This window comes from Eriocheir sinensis, chromosome 35, assembly GCF_024679095.1.
Source record: "Eriocheir sinensis breed Jianghai 21 chromosome 35, ASM2467909v1, whole genome shotgun sequence".
Lineage (NCBI taxonomy): Eukaryota > Metazoa > Arthropoda > Malacostraca > Decapoda > Varunidae > Eriocheir > Eriocheir sinensis.
Window position 1 is genome coordinate 6,996,284 of NC_066543.1, and position 26,206 is coordinate 7,022,489.

General features: G+C 38.9%; 2 protein-coding genes across 8 annotated transcripts; both read left to right on the forward strand.

Moving 5' to 3' along the window:
* The first annotated feature begins 512 nt into the window (after positions 1–512).
* On the forward strand, positions 513–4,414 carry LOC127007329 (ATP synthase subunit delta, mitochondrial-like). Its single transcript, XM_050878140.1, has 4 exons — positions 513–650; positions 1,766–1,873; positions 2,288–2,480; positions 3,496–4,414. The coding sequence occupies exons 2-4, from the start codon at positions 1,769–1,771 to the stop codon at positions 3,672–3,674; spliced, it is 477 nt and encodes a 158-aa protein (XP_050734097.1). The 5' UTR covers positions 513–650; positions 1,766–1,768; the 3' UTR covers positions 3,675–4,414.
* A 2,071-nt stretch (positions 4,415–6,485) lies between these two features.
* Positions 6,486–24,366, forward strand: LOC127007330 (uncharacterized). 7 transcript variants are annotated; one of them, XM_050878148.1, is made up of 16 exons: positions 6,486–6,644; positions 8,704–8,764; positions 9,183–9,353; positions 11,486–11,530; positions 11,654–11,811; positions 12,479–12,637; positions 13,012–13,182; positions 13,316–13,427; positions 13,616–13,839; positions 14,135–14,317; positions 14,986–15,154; positions 15,761–15,904; positions 16,927–17,030; positions 18,307–18,493; positions 20,867–22,947; positions 24,143–24,366. In XM_050878148.1, the coding sequence occupies exons 2-16, from the start codon at positions 8,713–8,715 to the stop codon at positions 24,290–24,292; spliced, it is 4,110 nt and encodes a 1,369-aa protein (XP_050734105.1). In that variant the 5' UTR covers positions 6,486–6,644; positions 8,704–8,712; the 3' UTR covers positions 24,293–24,366. The 7 variants fall into 7 exon arrangements, with proteins under 7 accessions (XP_050734105.1, XP_050734103.1, XP_050734100.1 ...); XM_050878144.1 differs by having other exon boundaries at positions 6,538–6,644; positions 8,704–8,898; XM_050878142.1 differs by lacking the exon at positions 6,486–6,644 and adding an exon at positions 6,714–6,922.
* The last annotated feature ends 1,840 nt before the right edge of the window (positions 24,367–26,206 follow it).

The following is a 26,206-nucleotide window of genomic DNA, read 5'->3' on the forward strand; positions in this document are numbered from 1 at the left end:
CTTTTCAACGGCATTATAATATTGATTGATTGATTGATTGATAGTTTATTGTTGCAGGTAAACAACAAGGGTAACTTCCTTCACTTTAACATACTATGGCACTATATTTTTTTCAGTTCTGTGGTGATCTTGTTGCCCTTTAACTTTCTTCACTTTAACATACTATATGGCACTATATTTTTCAATTAATCCCTTCTTTATAATCGTTATCATCATCAGGGTGGTGCTGCTGTTTCCCTTCTTCATCGTATCATCATCATCATCAGAAGGTGCTGGCCGTGCTTCCCCTGTGTGGTGCCAGATCTACCGAAATATCATGAGATTTACTGAAATTTTGATGCATCTCAGAAACAATTTATCAATCTCATGAATAATTTGTATATTGCTTTTCCAAATTTTCACCAAATAGTTATAAAAAGATACTGATATAATGCTTCTTAACTTAATTTTATCTACATAACGTATTACAAGAACCACTACATATATATTAAACTGCGTCCGACGAATTTTTACCTATCTACTGAATTTTCTCGCAATAATCTACTGAAATCTGCACCATCTGGCAACACCGTGCTGCCCCCTGGACCTGCCGAGAGGAACTGAGGACGTCGCCGAGGCTCATCTTTCTGCCTTCTGTCTCTCCATAACACGTAAGGCACAATTTTAGAGCCATTATTAGACAGTTACTAAGACTTAAGTCCCAGCATGCGGTGGTTGGGTGGCGCCGTGCCTAGGAAAAGCGGAGTTGCCTTTATTGGAGAGGAGAATCACCGCCGCCAAATCAGCTGAGCCGGCTGCACATATTTTGAGGTTGACAACGCCAGTTTTTATGTTGCTTAAGTTTGAGATGATTTTCCCATGTTTTCTAGTGGACAGTCGTGGTTTTGAGGTGTAGATGAAAGTGGATTGGCCAAGAGTTAAGGACATTTGTGGTAACCAGCCAGCAGACGAGTGCCAACCTGGTATATACGTATCTAGTTTTTCACCCGTGGCACTGCTGAGTTTGGTTAGCTTAGGAGACGGTGAAGCAATAAATTTTTATCTCACTATTTGCTTAAGTGCTTGGCTTTTATTATGCAGCACTGATGTGCATCATTATTACTGGTATGAGACAGAAGAGGTATCTTTTGGGGGCACTTACCCCTATGCCCATCATGCTCATTTGATGTGTATTATTCCAGCATTATTGATGTTTAGAATTGATTTAAAGAGAAGGAGGAGGTGCAGGGAAGGAATATCAATGACTTAAAAGCTAAGATGAATAAAAATAGACAGGATTGTATAATACCAAATCCATTTGTTTGCTACATCTAGATGTATACCTGTCCCCTTTCCTCACTCAGTCAACAACTGAGAAAATCAGATTTAGCTCCACCTTACATTGTGATTCTAAACGTTTTGTTTTCTGAAGTCAGAGGAAAGATAGCAGATCTTTTTATGTGAAAAGAAGATAGACTAAAGGTAAAAGAAAACTATTATGTATGTGCTGCTGCTACAAAAATGTACAATATTCCTCTGAATTTTTAGATGCCATTATTCTAACCTTTTGAAAAGTCATAGAAAGAGCTTAGGCACCTGACTTGCCCTAGCAGTCATGTAATAAGCTTTGTAGTCATTCTAAGCTTATTTTTTTCTGAATTTATTCACAAACTTGGAAATTATTCTATGGTGAGAGAGCTTTAGTGAACTGGAATTAGAATATGTATGTATTTAGGTGAGTTGGTATATGAGATAAATCTTTGAGTTTAACTTTTGATATTTCCAGAGGATGTTTGCCCGCACAGCACATACTTTAGCGCGCCATGTGGCCCGTGCCGGCACCAGGGCATACTCTGATGCACCCATGGCCTTCACCTTTGCCTCCCAGAGCCAGGTAAACACACCCAACTGAGCCAGCAGTTAAATGTCTGGCAAAAGTTTAAGGTTTGTGATTAATTATGTACAGCTGTTGGTAGATGTATTTCGTACTTGGAATTGCTTGTGTTCAATGCTGTTCACTTTCACAGGGATAGATCAAGAATTTCCAGAGTAATTTACTGTCAAGTAATATGGTATATACTGCAGCCAAGATTAATATTTTCTTTCTGCCACTTGCTTGATATAACTAATAAACAGTATAGATACAAGTTAATCTAAACTCAAATGTGGATTTAATTCTATTGGAGACAGGAATTGTACTGACTGAACTTTGCATTTATGATAATTTGAACTGTCATCAAAACTGTACCAGCTGTATGAAGTTTCAACTCTAAAACAACAAATTTTCTATAAAAACTTGTCTTTGCAGGTCTATTACAACAATATCAATGTGAGGCAAGTGGATGTCCCTTCCTTCTCTGGGAGCTTCGGCATCCTTCCCCAACATGTTCCATCCCTTGCTGTCCTCAAGCCAGGAGTTTTGACTGTGTTTGAAGATGCTGGCACCAGCAAGAAATACTTTGTTAGCTCAGGCATTGTCACCATCAATGAAGATTCCTCAGGTATGAAGGGAAGGATGGGTAATAAGCTTTCTTGTCATCAAGGACTACTCAACTGGGTCATGCTAGATAATGGGCTGCATCGTTCTCAGACTAAATCCCAATTTCCAACATCTGTATCTTCCCACCTCAACAAATTTTTACTATTGTATTTGAGATAAGTTAATGTTCTACTGAGGCTAGTTTCTGTTTTGGTGGAGTTAAGTTACTATTCCGTAGGCTTTGTCAGACTGATATGAAAAGAGTTTAGGAGGAATTAGTCTGGTATCGGATTTTTTTTTTTTATTTTTTTTTTTTTCTCTCTCTCCAAAAATAAGATTATCTCTGATATTTGAGGATGTGATACATACAACTTGTGGTACACCTTGAGTGCAAAACTAGTTGAAAGTCTGGGTGGCCTGAACATTGCCATCTGTGTCTTTAACCTGTCAGCAATGGTTTGTCCACCCTCACATCCTACATTTCATTCCAACTTCCTTCTGCACTTCTTTTCTCCTCATCACTCTGCTGGCAGAGGGGATGCAGACAAAAAAATCATAGTACCATCTTATTGTCTGGCATTTTCAATAAGTTGGCACAAGACTGATCCCCTGCAAACCAGATTAACAGTCTTTTACGATGTATGTATAAAAAGAGTAAGCTATTGACCACAATAACCCTTAACATTCATTACCTCTCTGTCACTATTCTCATATTAAATTTAACACAGGTGATTATGATACCTCTTTAATTTCATTTTGTCTCCAAGTCCTGACACTTCCTGCTGTTATACAACCAAACCAACATTAACAGATATATGCCAATCTCCTGTCTCCTTTCACACCTCTTATCATCACTAATCCACACTTCTCATGTCATCCCTGTTTTCTTAGTTCACATTCTACTTCATCGTACTACTACATATCTTTATTCACTTCTTGAAGAATGTCAGCAGGTTCATGTTATTTTTAGCATTGATTTCTAAAATTTTGTAACCTTTGCTATTATCGAGGATTCACCTCTATACCTCTCCCTACAGTCCAAATCCTGGCAGAAGAGGCAGCAGCGCTGGAGGACCTTGACCTAGCTGCAGCGCGAGACGTTCTTTCCAAAGCTCAGTCAGCAGCATCCACGGCGGCCACAGAAGAGGCCAAGGCAGAGGCACTCATTTCAGTCGAGGTGGCAGAGGAGCTGGTCAAGGCTGTTGAGTCTGGTTAGCAGTTCAGCAATCCTCTTACACAAGATAAATTAATAAGGAGGCAGAAGAGATAAAGTAATTATTGTACTACAGTGCCACCACCTGCCCTTGCACTTCTTAGCAGTGGTTTGGTATGTTTGTCATTAGTTTTTGTCCTTTTAAAAATTTACTCAATTTAATTCATTCCAATGTTGCCAGGAAAACTTGTGAGAACTTTCAGTTGTCCCAAAACAAGGAAGCATAAGAATACTAACTGTATAAACTCTGAAGTACATGAAAGTGAAGGAAGGATCAAGAACCTTTAGCACTGCTTCTGTTCTTGTTTACATTTATCACCTGTAGTGCTTTCTTCTAATAGTTATGCTGTAAAGTAACTCAGTCATTCATGTTTTATCTTCTCCAAACCTAAAGAAAATCTTGGATGTTTAGCTATGTCATAAAGATAAACATAAAAATGTTTATATAGCATACTGATGGAGGAAAATTTTTTATAATTATGCTGCTGAGTGAGAACAGAAAAGCAAAACCCAGTGACCCAACAATTATTTCCTAATGTTTTGAGGTGTGGGCCTGTGGTGGCAGCACCTGCTCTTCATGTACAAGTTGTACACAGTGGCCATGCCCTCATTCCACTCATAAACAACCTATACTTCTGGGGCAAAACTAAAGGAAGGGCACTTCTGTTCCATCAGCCACCCCACCTGTGTGTATGGCAATGTATTGTGCATGTAAAGCCTGTAAATAAAATAGTAAGGTTTGAGTGTTGTGTGGAAATTATCTTCCATTTAAGTCCTTGTATCTTGGATTGTGCACTATGTAATTAATGTAGAAATTAAGCAACAAAATTGTTGAATCAGTATGCAAGCACTGGAAAAATTAAAGAACCGCATTGAGTTGGTAATAAAGTAAATGGTGCAAAGGAAAAGTAATGGCTGAAAAATTTCTAGCTTATAGTGTTTCCACTTGAATGTGGTACTTGAGCTCACCACGCACACTGACCACAATGCCACCACCTCCCCAAATGAGAAATGATAAAACTGAATTATGTGATCATGTGGAAAACCCTGCCTGTGCTTTGAGAGCAGACTGAGTTCTTGAGTGGGAACCGGTAAGGGGTGGGAAGTGTTACAGCGGGCAGTTTTTCTCCACACGGCGACACTAGAACGAAAAACATCTCTTGCAATGCAAGCCTCAGATGTTCCTTCTTTAGTGTGATATGCCTTGAGTCAGGGTAAGCTGAACCACACATATCCACTCACTTTTATAACCATCAGTCATACATGCACTTATTAGGCAGGACACAGGTAAAAAATTAACTATAACAACTTGAGATTTGCAGTCTTGCCAAGTAATTCTCAAGAAACTTACAATGTTTGAGGAACTACAAATTGTTAGGTCAATAAATAGTTAAGTCAAAGTAGTTCTTCAGACAAATATGGACACAAAGGTTGCAAGACATTAAACAATGAATAGCATCAGGAGAGGAATACACATGTTGGACAACTGCCTTCAAAATAAGCCAGGGCAGTCTAATGAAGAATAATATAGTCTCAACAGCTGGAGAATATTGTGAAACCCGGCAATGAATGATGAAGGCCATCATCAGAATAAAGTTTTTGGTCAATATCTCCCATTATTTATAGAACTAATACATGATGTTATCAGGATTCCTGTGCTGTCCATGCCCAAGCAGATCAATTGGAAACAGCCCCAATAGACTTTGAGATTGTTTTTAAGCAAGGAAATAAACCGCCTGATTATATTGGGATGAAAGTCAAAATTAATGTAAAATGTAAATTATGTAAGTTAAAGGAATTTTCTGAGTTGCCTACTTGCATAGTCATTGAAGATTCATAACAGTTCGTAACAAAATTGAAGGCTATGCAAGAAACATTCACAGTTCCGGCCTCCGTGGTGTAAGTGGGCCTGGGTTCGAATCCCGGCCTTGGGATTTGGCGCGCAGTCCACCCACCTGTTCATCCACCCTCTCGGGCAAGCAGATAAATGAGTACCTATCTAAGTAAACCTGGTAAAGGTAACTGGTAACCCGAATTTCACACTGACACTGTGTCCCCGGATAATGGAATAATTATTTTCCAGACAACTGTAAGGGCCAATATGTGACGGAGAGGAGCACCAAGGTCGCGCGCAGCTTTAGCGTATGCCCCCAACTTTACCAAGAATATAAGTTCATATGAATGCTCATGTCTGAAATTTTACGGGTTTTAAAATATGAATTAAACAATTTCCATTTTAGCAGCACTAAAGTGTGCGTTTCCATTACTACACTCGCTTTTCAGTAATATATGTTACTGTATTTGAAACATGTGTATTTAACAGTAAAATGCATCATTACTGACAGAAATAATAAATCCTGAATGAAGCAAACAGTAAATCCCTCGATATGAAGGTGTTTGGTGCTCTGCGTGGCACCAAGACCCGGTGTTGCGAGAAATACCTCCTCGCAGAAATAAGTCGCTCTGATGTCCACCTCGCATGCGAACTAGGGAATACACGGCAAGAAAATCTATTAATTTGGCTGGTTTCGTCCTACTTTTTTCCACTTGTGATCTTTGTAATTATTGGCATTGTCCCCAAGTAAACAACACACCAAATCAACAGACAAAACAAGCAAGAACTGAGTGAATATCAACGTGGGACAATTCTTTTTAAAATCTTCCCTATTCGTTTGTTATAAAGTCTTCTCTTGATTAAAAGTCTTTCTCTGATGTTTGCGCCATGTATTGGGGACGAAACAGGACAAGTAAACGATAGCGGTGAGTGAAATATAGAATAAGTAAGCAAGTTGAACCTCTCCCTGCGAGCTATTATACGGGTGGGAGTTATTTCCTACACCAGCGGGCTGTGGGCGGGGCGGGGCGCGGCGGCGGCGTCCCGGCCAGGCGGCAGCGGCGGCGGGTGAACATTTCTTCTCGCCAAAAGCATTGAAGGATTGCCGTCCACCCTCCTCTTTCTCGGCCGTGAAGAAGGTAAGAACGATGCTGTTTACTCGTCACCAGGGCGGGCAGGTGTCGGCGTCGTGGTGGTGGCCGCGCCGTGGGCTGGAGGGCGTTTTAGCAGCACGCCGAGGGTCGGGATTGAAGGGATCTTATTTTGGCTCAAGATGGCGTCGGGGAAGCCAAACCTTGGCCCGAGATATCCTAAGCGGGGGCCTTTATCCCCGCCACAGCTGCGACCCATGGCTGGACTTTCTGCGGCAGTGGACTAGAAAGACGTGGGCTGGGTGCAGGGCCTCTGAGATCCATTGGTGCGTTGCTTAGTCGAGTGTTTCAATGCGACAGCGAATAAAATAATCTCGTAAAATGGAGCCCCGCTCAGGCTGCGTCGCGAATATTGAACCTGCCCACACGGGTGACGGGATATTATTTTCGCTTTTAAAATGCTGCCTCTGCGTGCCCGTCCCGCATGGAGTTTAATTTTGCATTGCCGAGACGAGCGTGTTCGGCACATGCTGCAGAGGGGGCAGGAAGGGATGACATGCAACCTGAACGCCGATGTCTGTCGAGGAAAAATATCGTGAAATTCGCTAATGTGAGAAATTTGTGGCGGGTTATTAAGGCAGCAAAATGTGTGTGTGTGTGTGTGTGTGTGTCACGAACAGCTGATTGGGCGTTCGGGAAGTGTCATGCTGAGGAGGGAGAAACAAAACGAGCTACATGTTGATCATCGGCTGTGGACCTCTTGCGGCTCTTGATAATCATTAAGTTGAAAGTAAATCTCAAGCTTTCAAGCGCGACTCGCGGTATCCGCCAAAACCGCAAACACCTTAGTAATGCGGAAATGCGTGATTCGAAAGGATGCTGATTTTCGTTATTGTTACGTGGTTACTAATTTACCTCCCCGCATTTATAACATGGCCAGACGTCAGCCGAATGGAAATTAGGATTTTTTTAATGTTTCAAATCTGGGGAGGGTCAGCTATTATAGTAACCCGGATGTCACTTCCCCGAGGTAGTAGTGGGTCCTCAGCGCACGACTCTAGGGCCAATGAGACGGAGATAAGGACCGAGGCCACGCGCAGCTATTACGTAGGCCTCAAGCTTTACCTATAATCAATTGTGGATATTAAATGAGGTATTCCCAAGGAATTTGTTTTATTTTCTAAAAGGAAAATATATTCTAACTTTGTATTGTATGGCTTGGATATTCCTTAGGAGAAAACTGAAGGTTTCCTCCATAGCATAGGATAACCTGCCTGCCCTATAACAGGCTGGGGCCGACCACTAGGCCCCACCATGACAGCCTACTGGTGCTATAGGCAAAGCATAAGAAAAATAAAAAGGTTTCATGTTATGTACACGTACCTTATGCAGAGTATATAATATTACATAATACTATATATCAATGAAATAATTTTAATAATGATAATCATAATTATCTGATTAGTATTACCTACCATAATTGTTATTATTATTATTATGATTATTAACACTTATAAAGTAATGCCTGATAATTATTTTAAAGGAACAATTATTTTTATATACTATATACTTTTATTGATGCTTTTTGTTCAGTTCTTTTCTATAAGAAGTTGTAAATCAAGTCAGTAAATACACACACATACATATTATATATATATATAAATATATATATATATATATATATATATATATATATATTTATATATATATATATATATATATATATATATTTATATATATATATATATATATATATATATATATATATATATATATATATATATATATATATATATATATATATATATATATATATATATATATATATATATATATATATATATATTTTTTTATATATATATATACAGTTAAGAATAATGTAATGAGTAAAACAAGTGTCTGGTGAGTCATCATTGTTATTTTGGAGGCCTATGAAAGGACCTCCCATGCAGTAGTTAAGGTAGAGTTGGGGCAAATGACATTGATGCACATTGTAACAGCATTCAACTCTGTCTCCTTGGTCCTTGAGTCTATTTTATAAGAACCCATTACCCTAGGACACAGGAGCAGTGTGATATCCAAATTTGTACAGTAGTACCTTCCCCAGGTGGACTGCATGCTGACTGCCCAGGCTGGGATGGAACCTGGGCCCACAGATTCATGGCTAGGCAAGCTAACCACTACCCTGCCTCCATTCACCTGTCTCTTCTGCTGAGTGCTGGCATTTAGCTCATTTTGTTCTATAGGGCCAAACCACCATTGGCAGGCAACCTTGACCCAGATCTTGAAGATAAATAATAAGGTTATTTTTCAGAGGCTTGTTTCTCTGGGGGGAAATGGATCTCATATGCTGTCAAATATTGTTAATATTCCAAAGAAATGGTTTTGAGTTTGTTCTCCGGTAATTGATTATTTTGAGTTTGGGGGAACATATGTTATAATGTTATTAATAGATGATCAGTATTTAAGGAATGTAGCCCAGCATAGCAAGGGATGCTTGCAGTGTCCTTACAGCCATGAAAGATAAATAAATGATGACTAGTGCATAAGGAGTGAAATAAATTGTATGTGCTTTATTTTTTACAGGAGGAAGGATGGATGGGGAAGGGGAGAGTGGGGAGGAGGGCCTCAGGGCAGCGGCGGCGGCAGCAGCAGCAGCCGCAGCTGCAGGAGCCTGGACCACTGCCACTTACCAGACAGGAGAGCTAAGCAATGTGGTCCACATAATTGTTCCTGACCTCACCTGCATTCCCCAGAGTAAGTGTGTGTCAGCACTTACTTTGTTCTTCCCTCTTGCCGTTACTAACCTCAGATTGATTCAACCTTCTCCTTTCCAAGCCTAACAGTTCTTACTTGTATCTATCTGATAAAGTTTGTGTGTATTTATCTAGTTGTAATTATATACTTGTGATAAAGGAAATTAGCTACATTTATGGTGTACCGTCAATGAGTCTCTTCTTAGACTCTTTAAGTTTTTGGAATAGACAACCTCCATCTCCAGGCTGTTTCACAGTTTGCTGTATGTGTTGGGAAAGCTTCGTTTCTTGATGTCTTTCAAACATCTTGCCTTTTTAAAGTTCATATCAAATCTAGTTTCTCCCTCATCCTATCCAAACATCTTACCTATCAAATCTATGTTGTCCCTTCACCTTAAACACTGCAATCATGTCACCTCTCTTTTCTTTCTTCAAGGGATGGCAGTCCAAATTTTTCCACTTTTTCCTTGTATATTAAATGTGCATTCATAGGGTATGCAGTCACTATGCACACATCTGCGTATATGTGTGGATTCTTCCCTGTCTCAGATCTTGCTATTCATCATACCAACAGAACTTAAACCCCTTCAACCTTACCTACTTGCTCTAATCAATCTGAGGTTGGCAGTTTAAAAATAATCTGATTTATTTTATTTAATAGATTTAATTTATTCAGTTAGCAAATGTCATTGTTTTTAAGGATTGGAATATCAGTAGAAACTTTAAGCATTAACAATATAAAGTAACTATATATATATATATATATATATATATATATATATATATATATATATATATATATATATATATATATATATATATATATATATATATATATATATATATATATATGTGTGTGTGTGTGTATATATATATATATATATATATATATATATATATATATATATATATATATATATATATATATATATATATATATATATATATATATATATATATATATATATATATATATATATATATATATATATATATATATATATATATATATATAAGTTTTTTTTGGTGTCAGATAAAAAATATCAGCTAGCCATAAGTTAATGTACAATTTATTTTAGAATAAAGAAACATAAAAGAAAGAGGTTTAGACCAGGGATGGAGTGAATACAAGAGCTGTGTATTCGAATATGAATACGAATACTTCCAATTACAACAAATACGAATTAGAATACACTGCACTGGTTTTAATTCAAATACAAATACGAATACCTCTTGAAAGTATTCATGAATATTTTTCATAAAAAAATACTTTCTTAACATAACTGGGTATAGCTCTGTTCTAATGTTATATAACTGTAAAATGAGCTAATGAATGATGACTTATGACTGATGCCAGTATTCAATACAGGGATATCACACTTACCTTAAATACAGCCCAGGAGACTACAGTTGTAAGGAACAACTGCTGTTATTTCTGATAATGACCTTTGAAGTATTCGTCAGATTATTCGCAGAATACAAATACTTTTTCCTTGTATTCGAATACGAATGAGAATACTTTGATTTTTATCAATAGTTATTCAAATACGTATACAAATACATCCAAAAACGGTATTCGAATGTATTCAAATACAAATACCAAATCTGAATACTCTATTCCTGGTTTAGACTCTTAGGCATGTCTCCTAAGTGGTCAGGGATATGTGTAAGTGTTAAAGCAGATACTCTTAGACCATTATGCTGGGCAAAGTCAGAGGCTTTTCCACTTGGATGATAAATTAAGGGTGAAAGCCTAAGCTTGTGGTGAATATTGAAATATTTTAGCATGGAGATTTCAGCAAAAGGAGAGTGTGTCAAGATGTGCTCTACTTTGGAATTCTAAAATAAAAATAAATGTTTACATAACTGGAAGAATTAAGTGAAAGATAAACAGTACATACATGAGCAGTAATTGAATGACAACTAAGTCTTAGCTTGATAGTGGTAAAGTCTGAAGAATCAAGGTTGTGAGCCTAAGAGTAAGTATTATCATTGCATACATAGATGCAGCATCCAGTTTTAGACTAAAATTTTTAATAGAGATATTAGGAGGGAACAGAGTAGAGATGCCTGTCTGTAGCCTCAGAAATCTGCGTATGAGTCAAAGTATATGCATTAAATGCCTTTTCTTAGCTGCACCTTCCTATTATGGCCGTTACACAGCTGTGGCAGTAAATGGTATAGTATAAATTTGTAATTCTGCTCATATGTAATAAATGCGAGTTTCTTTAATTGGCAATTACTGTATTAATTGCTTGCTAGTTTTCTTCACAATCTATACTATACTGCCTTTACTTACAGACCAACCCAATGATGCTTTGGCAACAGCACTTAGTGAGGTGACAGCCAATGGTGGGCTAGTGAGACAGGATGAGACTGGAGCACCACATGTGAAGGACCCACTTTCAGCCTTGGCCGCTGCTGCAGAGCTTGATCAAGTGCGGAGTGATGTTGCTGTAGTAAGTGCCAGTCAAACCTTTTCTGTTTTAGGATATTTACTTGTTTTCATAGTATGATAAAGTTGGAGGCATAGGTCTCTGTGCTCACCTGTCCCATTGGTCCTTGAGCCTGTAGTAGATCAGAACACATGACACCAGGACACAGGGCAAGTGTAGCATCTGGGTTACCACAATTTACCTTGTCCTCAGCCATTGAGGAGCCAGGATGTACTCAGACACTTAGAAGCTGATGCTGCCAAGTAGTTGCTGCATTGCTCTTCCACATAGGCAATTAGGGCCAGGGAGCAACTCAATTTTCCACCTGTTGCTTGCTTTCTGGTGTCACCCAAGGTGTTATTGTGTTTGTTATATTTTTTGCTGCTTGTTTCTCAGTTTTTTGTTTGACTGTCTTTTTATCATGCTTCTAATACGATTTGTGCTAGTTAGAAGATAATTGTGCTATACTGGTGTGTCCCAAAGCCAGGTCTTTTTCTATATGCAGATTCATAAATAGAATCTTGTTGATTGAAGGGTCCACTGAATCTGTTTTTACAACCTGTCTGATGGTGACGTTCATCCATTGCTTTATATGTCTTTTTGTATGTGCATTCTTTGACTTCATTCATACTTGCAGTAGTTTTTCACTTTAATGATAAATGTTTAGACATTCTTGCACATTATTTGACAGGTTGAACACATGATGGAAGAGACCAAATATAGCCACCTAGCAGGAGAACTTGGAGGTCCTGATCACCAACAGCAGCAACAGCACCAGCGGGGTGTGGCAGTGATGACTGAGGATCCAGACGGACTTCATCCTGGTGTAGTGGTGAACTTGCAGATGGAGGTAAGAAAATATAATGACGTTTTGTTCCTTTCAACTTTATGCTGTTTTAAAAAAAAATCAAAATATTGGTCTGTGTGAGTATAAATTTTCATTGAAGATGAGTACTTGTGAAAGAGAGTGAAGGCAATTAGAGGAAAACATTCGTAAGAATGCAAAAGATCTAACCTCGAGGAAACTGATTTAATTAACAAGAGATAAGATATGATTGAAATTGATATCTTAAATTGTTTCTTATATTATCAGGCAGCAAAGTTTGATAAGAAATAATTGTAAGGAGATATACCATGATGTTCATATTACCCTGTCTGATTTTATTTCTCCTACCTTTGATGTAAGTTATGCTATGCAGTGACATGATCTGCTCTTGTTTTCAGGACAAGGTACATTCCCTGAATTCCTTCCCACTGGCACCCTTCCTTAATCCGAATGATCCTGATGTTACATTCTATAATGAGGTGTATCACTACTTGCGTGCTGGTGTCTTCCCAGAGGGCTCCTCAGAGGTAGACAAGAAGGTCATCAGAAAACGTTCGACTAATTACATGGTGAGCACTTTACTCTTGTGTCTAGTTTCTGGTTTCTCCCATAAGAAAAGCAGGTCATTTGTGCTCAGAACTCTTCCTCACTAAAGGGACATGGCTTTCTAAGGTGTCTGATAGATGACAATTTACATAACAGATCACTGAAGAAGGAAGGTTGTCATATGGACATAAGATTCCCAAGGAAGTGATAACGAGTGTTGAGGAGCAACACCGCATCATTGAAACAGAGCATGTTGATCGAGTCTCAGGTAAATACCTACTTCATGCTGTGAGTAAAGACTACAGACATTCTTGAATATTCCCCAAGTCATAGGACATACTGTCCACACTGAATAATTAGCCAAACATTTGGTTTATTTATTAATTTAAATGATCAGTCACAATATTTGCACCTCTGATTGACAGACCTATTGATTAATTGTAATAATTTCTGTAGGTGTACACTTTGGAGTGAAGAAAATGTACAATAGTATTACCAGCAAGTTTTATTGGCGCACATTGTACGTTGATATCGGCAATTTCTGCCGCCACTGCGAGAAGTGCACTGAGGTGGCTTACCGAGATAGCCTGTCCCAGGAGAGCAAAGAGGAGCAGGGAGATGACGATACCCAGAAGGTCACCACACTACCCACAGACCGGGTCATTAGAGTGTGGAAAAAGGTTGGTTTGAATGCTTTTCATTTCATGGTTAGATTTTATTTGAGGTGATTGTTAGAGAATTAGGTCTGCATCTCTAAAAAAAGAAAGAAGAAGAATCATTTGCAGTACTATCCTCAGTGCCACATCACAAAAGTCTCTGAGAAGCAAGAAAGTGCAGTAGACCTACTACCATTTGAATACTTTTTTTTACACTCTAGAAATACAGGAAATTTTTAATGATGATGATGCATAGAGGCAGTGTGTTATTGAAGGATTTTACAAAATATAAAATATAAAATAACTTTTTTTGTCTCAGGTGCAAGTGAAAATCTATGGACCCTACAACAGGACAGTATATGGCAATGAAATGCTCATCACCATTGTTGACCCCTTTTCCAAGTGGGTTATGGCCAATCCAAGCCCTGAAGCTGGGGTTGAGATCCAGTGTGCCAACTTTATATATGATGCCTTCTGCCATTTTGGCTTTGCCCAGTGCCATGTGAGTAGTTTGTCTTGCTGTGAATGCACATCTAGCTGTCTAGCATATAACATGTTACTCAACAGATATAGTGTGTAATGTGTTACCTTTGTTATTATATTTCTTCATGGCATAGCTTCTCTTCACAAGAAACAGTAAGGCATATAGCACAGAAATAATTGTAGGATACAAAAGGGAAGATGTTAGTAAGAATTATTGGGTATGAAAGAAACTGTGCTTCTATAGAAAGGCATACATCTGTAGATCATTATTGTTAACTCAACCATACCTAGAGAAGCTGTTTCAGATGTGTATAGATATACATCACAAATATCTTACCCAACTCTACTGTTTTCACACCATATATGCCTCCTCAGATAGCCTTGAATTGAATATCAAAATGTAAAACCTTGAATCACAGTGTTGGCAAACACAGTGATTCCCACTCAAGTTTCAGGATGTAAATAAATAAATTCAGACTTGGCTGGTAAGTTTCTTAAAGCCAATAAGCAGATACATTTATAGGGATTCTTTTTGACATGAAAAAATGAGTGGTTGCAAGGATTCATTTAAATGTGAAAAATTGTTGAAGGAGTGAAAAGATTGAAAATGACAGGCGTAGCTTAACAAACATTTTGGTTTATGCATGTCTTCATTTTTGTTTTAGTGACAAGTATATACTTCCACAGGTAGTGGGAATGAGCTCCGAGATGTTTGAACAAATGCAGGCCTGTTACAAGGAGAAGTTTGATCGCTCTCAGGATGTTCTGCGAACCCTTGTGCCCTTTGACTCTGAAGATGCCCAGAACAGCTTCCTCTTCACTTTGCAGGAGGAGTCACGAGAGTGTGCATGGGCAGGTGAGGGACTCAAGCTATAATAGGGATATTTAGATTTGAATTATGGTTTATCATTATTACTGCATCATAGGCTTCATGTGCATATGCATTTGCATTATTTTGGGGACCTCTTTGTCTATGTCTTTGGCTAGATGAAGACTGATTGGATGGCTCTCCTGCCATGCCATGCCCAGGGTTTCTAACCCTTTTTACCATGGAAAGCCTTCTATTAATATTCCTAATCTAAGAAATACTTCAAGCTCATACTGTCTTAAGGAATTCCTACAAGTATGTTCACTGATTCATCCCATATAACTACCCATTTTTTATTTGTGATTGCTGTGACTCACATACTATAGTTGACCTGCAATGTGAGTGTCATTGTCCACCCATGGGGTATTTCACCATTGAAAAAATATATTAGTGATCGTTTTGTATAGTCAGTGATGGCTTCTAAGAGTCGCAGAAAAGCCTGAGCTAAACATTGTGAAGCGAGATGAGGGTTAGTCCTCTAGCCATGGGGGACTCAACGAGTTCATCAGTTACACAAAAAGGTACAGTGCTAAAACTACACTTATGTAGTTTTGGTTCTATTCATAATGATCACATGTAATTCAACTTTTTCAGGTGAAATGTTGGATGATTTCTGTGCTGAGAATCCAAACACGTGGGACCAGGAGGTGAATCGCTTCCTCTTCCAGTTCCGTACCATTGCTCCATACACAGGCGGTGTCTCTCCCTTCAACCTGATGTTTGCCCGCAACCCAACAGGTGCTGAGTTTGGAGCTGTGGAGGGTGGTGATATTCTCTGTTTCTTCTTGTAACTTCTCTTGAGGGGTAACCATGATAAAAGAATCCAGTTCTTCATGCTCATAGACAACATTTATAACAACACTCACATCTCTTCTCCCATTTCCATGTGTATTATTTAGCCCTATCAATCCAATTTACCCTGTTTTCCCCCTCTCTTATTTGTTTACTGTATATATTCTTCAGTCCTATTGATAATTTACCATGGCTCCACTTGCCCTCATATTTGGTTATCATTTATCCTCTTCACAAAATAACTATTCTGCATCCTCATAAAATGAAAAACAACAACCTGTATAAAGTCACCACTCAGCCTTACATCCTTTTGCTCGTACATCTTTACCATATCTCACATACACATATTAGTTCTCACTCTATCCTATCATTTCAATTTACATTCTCTTCTCAACTAATTCATATATATTGCACATGTCCTTGCCTATTGTGATTTATTCTATAACCATGATTCTGAGGCATAGGTCAGTTCTGGCAAAACCTTACCATTCTTAACCCCCTTTACCTCATGATTTTCTGAAGTGACTTTAGGACTAGCCCCTCCATCACTGATCTTTACTTCATTTCTCCTTTCATGCTTACAAATTTGTTAAAATGTTCTTTCAGTCTATTTTCTTTCAAAAAAGCATTGTACTCTTTTACAGTGCCCACTCTTGTTCCTTCTTCAACTTTCAAGTCTTTTTTATTTATTTATTTAATTTATTTATTTATTTTTTTTTTTTTTTTATTTATTTATTTATTTATTATTATTATTATTATTATTATTATTTTTTTTTTTTTTTGCTGATCACTCACTGTCAGCCAGCATGACAGTGTTATCTGCAAACAAACTTGCCACTTAGAACTTCACTCCAGTGATGTTCAGTTTTGCACTGTTAAACCTACACTTGCTCTTGCTTTTTCTAATACATTCAGACATTAATGAGCTGAGACTGGTTCCAATAACTAACTAAATATGTGCTCACCAGGTTACGTCAGCAAAGAGGAAAAGGAAAACATCAATATCTTGGAAGAGGAGAAGGCCTTGGAAGTACCATCCAAAAGGAGGCCACTGCAAAGCTCCACACTTCAGGTTAACAGTCACCTCATTCTGATTCCTCAGTTTCAGCAGAATCCTGATGTGAAATTATATATGATTTAGCAATTACAGTAAATTAAAGCTCTATTTATTCATTGTTGTTTATGTTATAACATGTTTACAATAGGAGACTAATAATTTAAACAAAATACTCCGAAGTTTTCCATGAAAACCAGTCCACATGTAGAGGGTCAAATCGTAACCCCAATACTCACTATAGTCCAACACAACTGAAGTGGCGCCTCTGGCGTAGCTCCCCATACAGTGGTGTCATGTCTCCAACTCGCCTCCTGAACTGGGCCCCTCACACCCTTCCCTCTCTCTCTGTCTCTCTCTCTCTCTCTCATACTAAAAAAGATGTTTTTTTATGAATAATTCTCAATTTGTGAGTGAATACAAAGAAATTTGTACAACACTTGGCACCGTTCCCTCCACGGCGTTGTGAGCTAAGGTCAGGGTCATGTTCCTCCCAACCCAACACACCAAAGTTGCACTGCCTGCCTTAGTTACAGCATTTCTGCCATATTTTGGTGTGTGTCTGCCATCTGCCATACACTGTCTGTCATATGGCATAATTTTGATAAAATATGGGGCTAAAAGCGGTTTAAATCTTTCCCTCGAATTCGGGAAAGTCAAGTAGGCGGAGTACTGACTGTCAAAATTCTTTCACGGCCGCTTTTGGACGAGAGAGAGAGAGAGAGAGAGAGAGAGAGAGAGAGAAAGGTATGAGGGTCACCGTAAGCGAGGTCAGTTGGAGACGTGACAACAGTGTATAGAGGGCTGTCTGTGTCAGAGACGCCACTTTAGATCTGTCGGACTATACCATACTTTCTTATTAATGAGACTTTCTATGCAACAAAGTGAGGTCATTCCTTTTTGATTTACACCATAAGGTGCTGGCTATCATGTGTTTCAAGATACCCTAAACTTAACCTAACCTAACAAAACCCCAAACTGTTACTATAAGGAGTATAGGTCTTGACTCAGTTGCTTCCTTACTAATGAGACTTTCTATACAACAAAGTGAGGTCATTTTTTGTTTATTTATACCATAAGGTGTTGCCTATCATGTGTTTGAAAATACCCTTAACTTAACCTAACCTAACAAAACCTTACTATGTCGTAACTCAGAAAATTCATATATGCTTCCTTACTAATAAGACCTTCTATACAGCAAATAGAGGGTGCCACAATATGGTGTCAAAGCTTTATTGCATCAAATATCCTTGAACTCATGAGTCCTTGAGTCAAATTTCTACTTTTCTTTCAGTGCCGTCATTGTCATGAGACCTTTACCAGCAAGATTAGTTTCCGCATCCACCAGCGCAAGCACACAGAAGAGGCACGTAAAAGAGGCACAATGGATGGGGAGGAGCCCTTGCGGCCTATCCTTCAGGAGAAAAAGTCTCAACCACGTAAGATTCTCACTCGCAAGAGAAGGCGGCCATTTGGAAGAGGTGAGGAAGTCCATCTAGACTTTATGAGCTGGTATGAATTGTCTTACAAAGGTAAAAGAGAAAAAGACAGTTATTATTGGCATTCACAGATCCTGAAAAAGTGTAAAAGAGTTAAGATGGAAAAGTTATGTGAAGGTACTGTGTATGGATGGTATGAAGGGTAGACTATTCAGTGCAGTAAAGTTAATATAATCATAGAATGAAATTTGTAATAGCATTTATCCATTGTATCATACATTGAGATTCATATTTATGATTATTAATTCCAGGCCCACAGCCAAGATTAAATTTACCACCCAACATGTTAAAGATTTATTCAACATACACGTATCTCATTTCCTACTTTACTAACTACTCTTCTACTGTTATAATGTCTTCTATTAACCATGAAACTTCTTTAGGAACTGTAGAGAGCAGCATAGAGCTAAAAACAAATGTAAAAATAGCAATGAAATGTGCAAGCCTGCAAGGGTACAGGTGACACAGGTTACAGGTGCCTCATAAATATTTGAAAACCCTTCGCAGCACATCAAGGGCTCAATTTGTCCCACAGCTGATATTCCTCCATGTGTAGATCTTTATTCATTGTAGCATCTAATTAAAAAAAAAAATCTTTTGTATAATTTATAGTAACATCCATTCATAGTAGCATTAAAATTTCTGTTAGAGTTCAGTCTTTCAGTACTGTATCTCCATCAAAGTTAATCTGACACAGATGGTGAGACAATTAAGTCACCCAACTCCTTAAGTATTTCATCAATTGCTGGTGAGTTACCCAAAGCAAGGGATGTTATTGCAGTTTTCATTTCTGATTTTGAAAGTTTTTCTTGGGCACTGCTTATTTCTTTGCAGTGTTGGTTATTCCACTGCTTTGATTTGTACATCATGTCAGAAAACTCTTAAGTTAAACCTCATGCCTTGTTGTAGTTCAGTATAGATAAACAGATTTACATGCTTGTGTGAAGAGCTGTGTGGTTCACATCGCTGATTTTTTTTTCTCTCTCTCTCTCTCCTCTCTCTCCTCTCTCTCTCCTCTCCTCTCCTCTCTCCTCTCTCCTCTCTCTCCTCTCTCTTCTCTCTCTCTCTCTCTCTCTCTCTCTCTCTCTCTCTCTCTCTCTCTCTCTCTCTCTCTCTCTCTCTCTCTCTCTCTCTCTCTCTCTCTCTCTCTCTCTTCATTATTTACATCAACGACGTGGATGTTGGACTCAATAACCGCATTAGTAAATTTGCAGACGACACAAAGATTGGTAACTCGGTTCTCACTGACGAAGACAGGCAAAGCCTCCACGAGGATTTGCACAAAATTTCAGCTTGGTCGGATAGATGGGAGATGCCCTTTAACGAAGACAAGTGCCAGGTCCTTCAAGTTGGAACGAGGAATAAGAAGTTCGAATACGAAATGCGCGGCGTTAAACTCAAAAGCGTTCAATGCGTCAAAGACTTGGGGGTCAAAATCGCGTCAAACCTCAAATTCTCACAGCAATGCATCGATGCAGCAAATAAAGCGAACAGAATGTTGGGCTTCATTAAAAGAAACTTTGTATTCAAGAATAAAGATGTAATACTCGCTCTACAACAGTTTAGTCAGACCCCACTTGGAATATGCGGTACAGTTTTGGTCCCCACCATGCAAAGGATATTGCTAAATTAGAAGGTGTTCAGCGTCAGGCACGAAAATGATCCCTTCCTTGCGCAACAAATCCTCTGAAGAAAGGCTTTCTACCCTTAACGTTCTCTCTTGAGAAACGTCGCCTCCGAGGAAAACTGATCGAATGTTTTAAAATACTTAATGGTTTCACGAATGTAGACAGATCAACATTGTTTATGATCGATGACACTCTGCGCACGAGGAACAATGGCGTAAAACTCAGATGTAGACAAGTAAATTCAGACTGCACCAAATTTTTCTTCACCAACGTAGTGCGAAAATGGAATAAGCTTCCACCATCAGTGGTCCAGTGTAACACGATTGACTCCTTCAAAAACAAGCTCGACCGTCACTTCCTTCAACTTAATATCAACTAGAGTAGAAATGCAACGTTTTGGAGTCTTCTGATTAATGTAAAATCACTTAGGTTTAAGGACAGACCACCAAGTCTAGACCATGGGGTCTGTGTGGTCTGATTTTCTGTGTAAATCTATGTAAATATCTCTCTCTCTCTCTCTCTCTCTCTCTCTCTCTCTCTCTCTCTCTCTCTCTCTCTCTCTCTCTCTCTCTCTCTCTCTCTCTCTCTCTCTCTCTCTCTCTCTCTCTCTCTCTCTCTCTCTCTCTCTCTCTCTCTCTCTCTCAATTGAAAGGGCTAGTAATGTAATGATGCCTACACCATGATTTTTTCACATCAATGCAGAACCTTCTTTTTTCTCTCTTTTCAGGTCCAGAGCGTCTCCTAACCCTTGCTTCGTGTGATTGGTCAGACCAGCAAAAAGAGAGTGTACCAAATGATGAAAATCGTCAACAGCTGACTCAAAATACTGTGATGGCAGTAAAGGCACTCCTCAATGCCACCAAGGATGAGCGAAGCAAACGTGGGAAGTACATCAAGTACACCCCTGAGTTAAGGGATGAGATTGCCCAGTATGCTTTGACTCACGGCAATCATGAGGCCACCATCCACTGGTCACATCGCTTAGGTGGCACCGTCAGTGAAAGTACCATAAGAAACTTCATCAAGACCTACAAGAACTTTACTATAGAAGTGAAAGAGGAGATAGGTAAATTTGCATTTCAGTATGGAATTGATGAAGCCTCCAAACACTTTTCTGAGAAACTTGGCTATGAGGTTAGAAAGGGATTGGTGCGAAAATTTAAAAAGAATTACCTGAAAAAGTTTCCAGACATTAGTGAGATGGGAGGAGAGCTACCAGGAGGAACCTCTGGAAAACGTGGAGCTAACTTGCCAAGCACATCAGCTCGCCCAAAACGATTATACTCTCTGCAGATGAAAGATGAAATTGGGCGATATGCCATGCAGTATGGCATCAATGCAGCCGTCCAGCATTATACTGAAAAGCTTCAGTTCTCTGTAAAGGAATCTACTGTGCGCAAATTCAAGAAGCAGTACACTGACCGAGGTAACAGTGAAAACAGTGTTGTTACTGTGACCAGCAGTGCTAGTGAAAACAGTGGTGTGGTAGATGGGGGAGGTGGTGCAGGTGCAGGTGGTGGGGGCAGTGGCACCACTGTACTGACAGATCATCAGGCCACTGCTCCTCAAACCATCGACGTTCTTCATCCATCACTATCTGTATTGAACACTCCAGCTGTCTCTGGAACGGTCAATGTTAGTACTGCAAATAATTTTGTATACCAGCACCCTTATCACCTAAACATGGCTCCAGGACCTCAGACAAACACAGTTCTTCCCATGAATCATAATTCCATTGCATTCCATCAGGGTGGTGTGATTAACCAGGGAATGACAGCCTCTCTGTCTTACCAACAAACAGGTGCCCCCCCTGGTCCATCCGTTATTATGAACCAGAGTTTTACTCACCAAACCCCAACAGGATTTCAGCAAGGCTATGTGGGAGGTTTCTCTCAGGGAAGTGGTGGTGGAGGCTCAGTGGCTCATGGAGGACAGATAGCACCTCTTGCTATGACCCATGCAAGTGTTGCTGCGACCACTATGGCCCACTCTCCTCTGCCTCTTACCATGGCAGGAACTCCAGCCACTCATATATCTCAACTGAGCCACCATGGTGTTGCCACTCCTGCCAGTCAAGCCCATCTTGCCCAGGCACCTACTGTACCACATACAGTGAGTGGTGGTGGGGGTGGACAACATCCTACACATCACCAACTCATCACTTCCTTCCATCAGCCATTGGCTGGCTCACTGAGCTTTGAGGGCACTGCACTTCCAGCCCATGGCCAGACTAGTGTCAACAGGGAGCCACTTAGCCTCATGAAAGAGACACATGAACAGCCAGCTGGTGTAGCACTTGGCCAGGGTGATGACAGTCTCCATGGCCCTAGTGGGGATGGTGGTGCAACACATTCTGGCTTGCCCCACATGGGAGGGGAGCAACCTAGCACCTCAAATCATCAGGACCCTATTCTTGCCATGGAATATGAAGATGACTTCACTGAGCCCCTGACTCCCATGAAAGAGAAAGGAAAAACTGGCCGTATCAAGAACAAGACAAGGATTTTGGGTATGAGCAAGCGAGGTAACTATGCTTCATACAGTCCAGAGCTCCGAGCAGAGATTGGGAAGTATGCAACCAAACATGGCAACTTGGCAGCCGTACAACACTTCAAGGAGCAGCTTGGGTTTGAAATTCCAGAGAGTACAGTGCGTGGCCTGAAGGACAAGTACCTGATTAAGCAGGCAAGAAACAAGAAAGAAGTGGTATCCATTGGGTTTGCACAACGCGGCCGTCCAATGAGGCTGGGAAAGTATGACGAAATTGTTCAAGATTGCATAAGGCAACTGATCAAAGATGGAGAGAAGGTAAGGAATATAATTATTCATAAGAAATTTTATTTATTCATGAATGACATTGATTCATGAATGACATTGATATTTGTTTATTTTTTGCATCATCTCTTAGTAGATTGGTGGTGTATTAAGTAGGATGTTTATCTCACAGTCAAGATGTCCAAGGTTTGAACCCTTAGCTAACCACAATCAGAACGTTAGTCTCCTTTCCTCTGCTTACTTAATGGAAATTGAATATAGAGGAAAGTAGATAAAGAAAATAGTGTGGATTAGGAGGATCTTTTGCAGTTACAGCTGAATACTCCTATTTTCTTCACTATTAAGATTGTTTGTATATAATAATTTATTTAGTAATTCTGTATAGTACAATTGGGAAACGATTGTACTTCCTAATGCCACTAGTGCTTATTCTATAGGCTTTAAAGGTAGCATCATGCTGCATGTGCAATGAACTCTAGATTTATTGTACTCTCAAATCAGCAGATTTTTTTTTTTTTTTTTTTTTTTGGGGGGATTTTTGCACAGTTTAGTGCAACATGGAATCACCACCATATATGTGATCTGTTGTTGGCCAGAGTTGTTTTGTGGTGGGTGCTGTACTTGTCTTGTAGAGGACATGTCTGTAATAGGAATAAATTAAAAAGTAGAAATAGTGGTTTGGGGAGGCATGTTAGGCTTATTTGCAGTTTCCTTAGTTGAGGGTGGATTCATTACAAAACCCCTACAAATAGCAAAAATCACTTATACCAAGTTTCCTCAATAATGTGTGGATTCTCTGGAATAATGGATATTACACTGCAAGGAAGTATCTTGGAGCATCTTGGATAGTGTTTGTTTGTCACCATCTTAATTTTGTAGGTGTCAGAGTAATGCCCTGGTTGTGGCCAAGGATTTTTTATAAAGGGTTATTAGTGCTGCCACTTCAGGACTCTTACCCATTTTAACCATTTTAAGCTCCCCTATCCCCTACCTATCTCTTGCTGAAATAGGAATCATAATGGAAAAATCATAAAATGGAATTGTATTTGATTTTGTTTGATATTCCAAAATTTGAGTGTAAATAACAGAAGTTCAGTTTAGTGAAAATTTCTGTTAATTGGAATGGGGTTGCTCATATCAATTCACTTAGACTCCAATTAATTGAGTTTATTGTAGTAATGATTCTTGAAATTCTCATCTTTTTTTTCTTTTTCACCCATCACCATAGGTTTCGTCCTTCTTGGCCATTGCCACAGCCAAGCAAGTGTTGATGCAGTATGAGCCTTGCCTCTTGGAGGAGCATGGTGGTCCGGTCAGATTGAATCCAACGTGGGCTAAAAGCTTCCTCAAACGCATTGGACTGCACCAGTTGGCATAACAAGAGTCTACCTGCTATGCACTCCAACTGAAAGGGGTTCCTTGTACAGTATTTTTATATAAATAATTTAAGTACATCAGGGTCTTATTATATGTAAGTTACATTCTGCAAAAACCTCACATGATGTAAAATTGCATATAAAGAATACTCACCTCAGTGAGAAAATAGGAGTGACTAAGTTCTAATCCATCAACTAATGACATGCATTTTTACTTTGAAGAAAAAAGTTGAATGTAACATGGAGAGATATGGAGCTAGTTTCATGGAGTAAGGAACAGACAAAGATTGATACTCCAATGACAATACTGTGTAGGTCCTGTGCTCATAGAATAATTCTACAGGACTAAAGACAAAAGAAACAGTAGCAATGGAGTGGCCATTCAGTTGCTGAAAAGGCCCTAAATTCCTTTGGGCCAAGGGGACGTCTCTTTGGCTCATTGTCAACGTTGGCCTTCCCACTTCCCTAGTCATAGGTTTGAATTCCCCAAGTTAAGGTTGTTGTTCCTACAAATGTAAAATCATTTCAATCCCTTTTGGCTTCTCCAAAGCTAACCAATTTCTCATGACTTTCAAAAAGCAACAAATACCCCGCTACGGTGACTAACAGTGAAATCCTATGGTGAAATAGTTGAGTATGAAATATCAAGACACCTACCTACAGTGCATACTCTGTTGAAGATGCCTGGAATCCATGACAAGTTAAGACCTTGTAAATGAACCGTAGAGGTGAAAATAGACTAACCAGCAGAGCACACAGACATATACAGAATGATTAAATACCATTGTGCAAACAAGACTGTTTGCAGTGCTGTGACAGACTTAAAAGATATTCAGGAGAAAACTGCTATTTTTTATATGATTAAGATTGTAAAATAGAATGTTTTAGATTGTGAATTTTGCCAATGTTATTTTTATCATTTTTTTACCAAATTTGGGGTACATAGATTTTCTACATAGAGAAACTGGGGTACATTGAAGTTAGAATCAGAACACATTACACCAAGCGAACAAGGCAGATACTACTTCCTCTTTCTCCTCCTTCGGCTACTGCTACTACCACCACTACTACCTCCAATGTGACTATTGAGTGAATTGGGCAATCTGACATGAAGGCTGTGAATGCTAATACATTGTGGAAATCACGTATTACTGAAAAAATTTTGGTCATTACCATACACCTGAAACTCATATGATCTTGATGTTGATGTTGAGAAGAAGGGGTAGGTGCCTAATCTTCTTCAACCATAGAAAGAATCTGAACTCTTAAATAATGAAAATCAGGGTTGAGTAACAAATAATTTAAGTAGCAGTATGGAAACCACTCACAGTTTTTAGTATTAAAATAATGTGTTGGTAATTGGCCGATCAGACCACTAATTTCATTATTCTAAGAAAGGATCCAGGCATTAAATAGAAGAAAATGAAAGAATCACCAAAATAATTTCATATTTACAACCAGGTCCAAATAAATCCATGAAAGAAAGAACTTTAGAGAAATCCACAGGCAAAGGTTACACTATGTAAAATCTTGAATGAGATTCTGGTTGCTCAAGTAATGAAACAAAAGAATGAACTGCATTATTGGTGTATGATGTAAGATTAACAATTTACCCTTGGGAGAAGATTTGCTTTCAGCCACAAGAACTACAGACAACGTGAATACTAAAGGAAAGTTGTGGTGCTGGCATCAGAGCATATAAAATTAACATTTGGTGGCTCTACACATTTATGAGCTGATTATTTGTTAGCATGAGAAATGCTAATGAATTTCCCTTTTTATTCATTTGGTTATGCAAAGTTAATGTTAGTGGTGCAATACTTATGTTAAGGATTAAAATACAAGTATGACTAATTGAAGGTAATGCAAGATTCATTACTATAATGAATTCTTATATCAATTTTACATGTTTTAAT

Bases quoted from the DNA above. Each gene is read 5' to 3' on its own strand.
- LOC127007329 (XM_050878140.1), top strand. From the start codon at position 1,769: ATGTTTGCCCGCACAGCACATACTTTAGCGCGCCATGTGGCCCGTGCC. The intron at 1,874-2,287 runs GTAAACACACCC...TTGTCTTTGCAG, and splicing joins CCTTTGCCTCCCAGAGCCAG to GTCTATTACAACAATATCAA. The intron at 2,481-3,495 runs GTATGAAGGGAA...CTCTCCCTACAG, and splicing joins CATCAATGAAGATTCCTCAG to TCCAAATCCTGGCAGAAGAG.
- LOC127007330 (XM_050878148.1), top strand. From the start codon at position 8,713: ATGCTGACTGCCCAGGCTGGGATGGAACCTGGGCCCACAGATTCATGG. The intron at 8,765-9,182 runs GCAAGCTAACCA...TATTTTTTACAG, and splicing joins GCCCACAGATTCATGGCTAG to GAGGAAGGATGGATGGGGAA. The intron at 9,354-11,485 runs GTAAGTGTGTGT...GCCTTTTCTTAG, and splicing joins CCTCACCTGCATTCCCCAGA to CTGCACCTTCCTATTATGGC.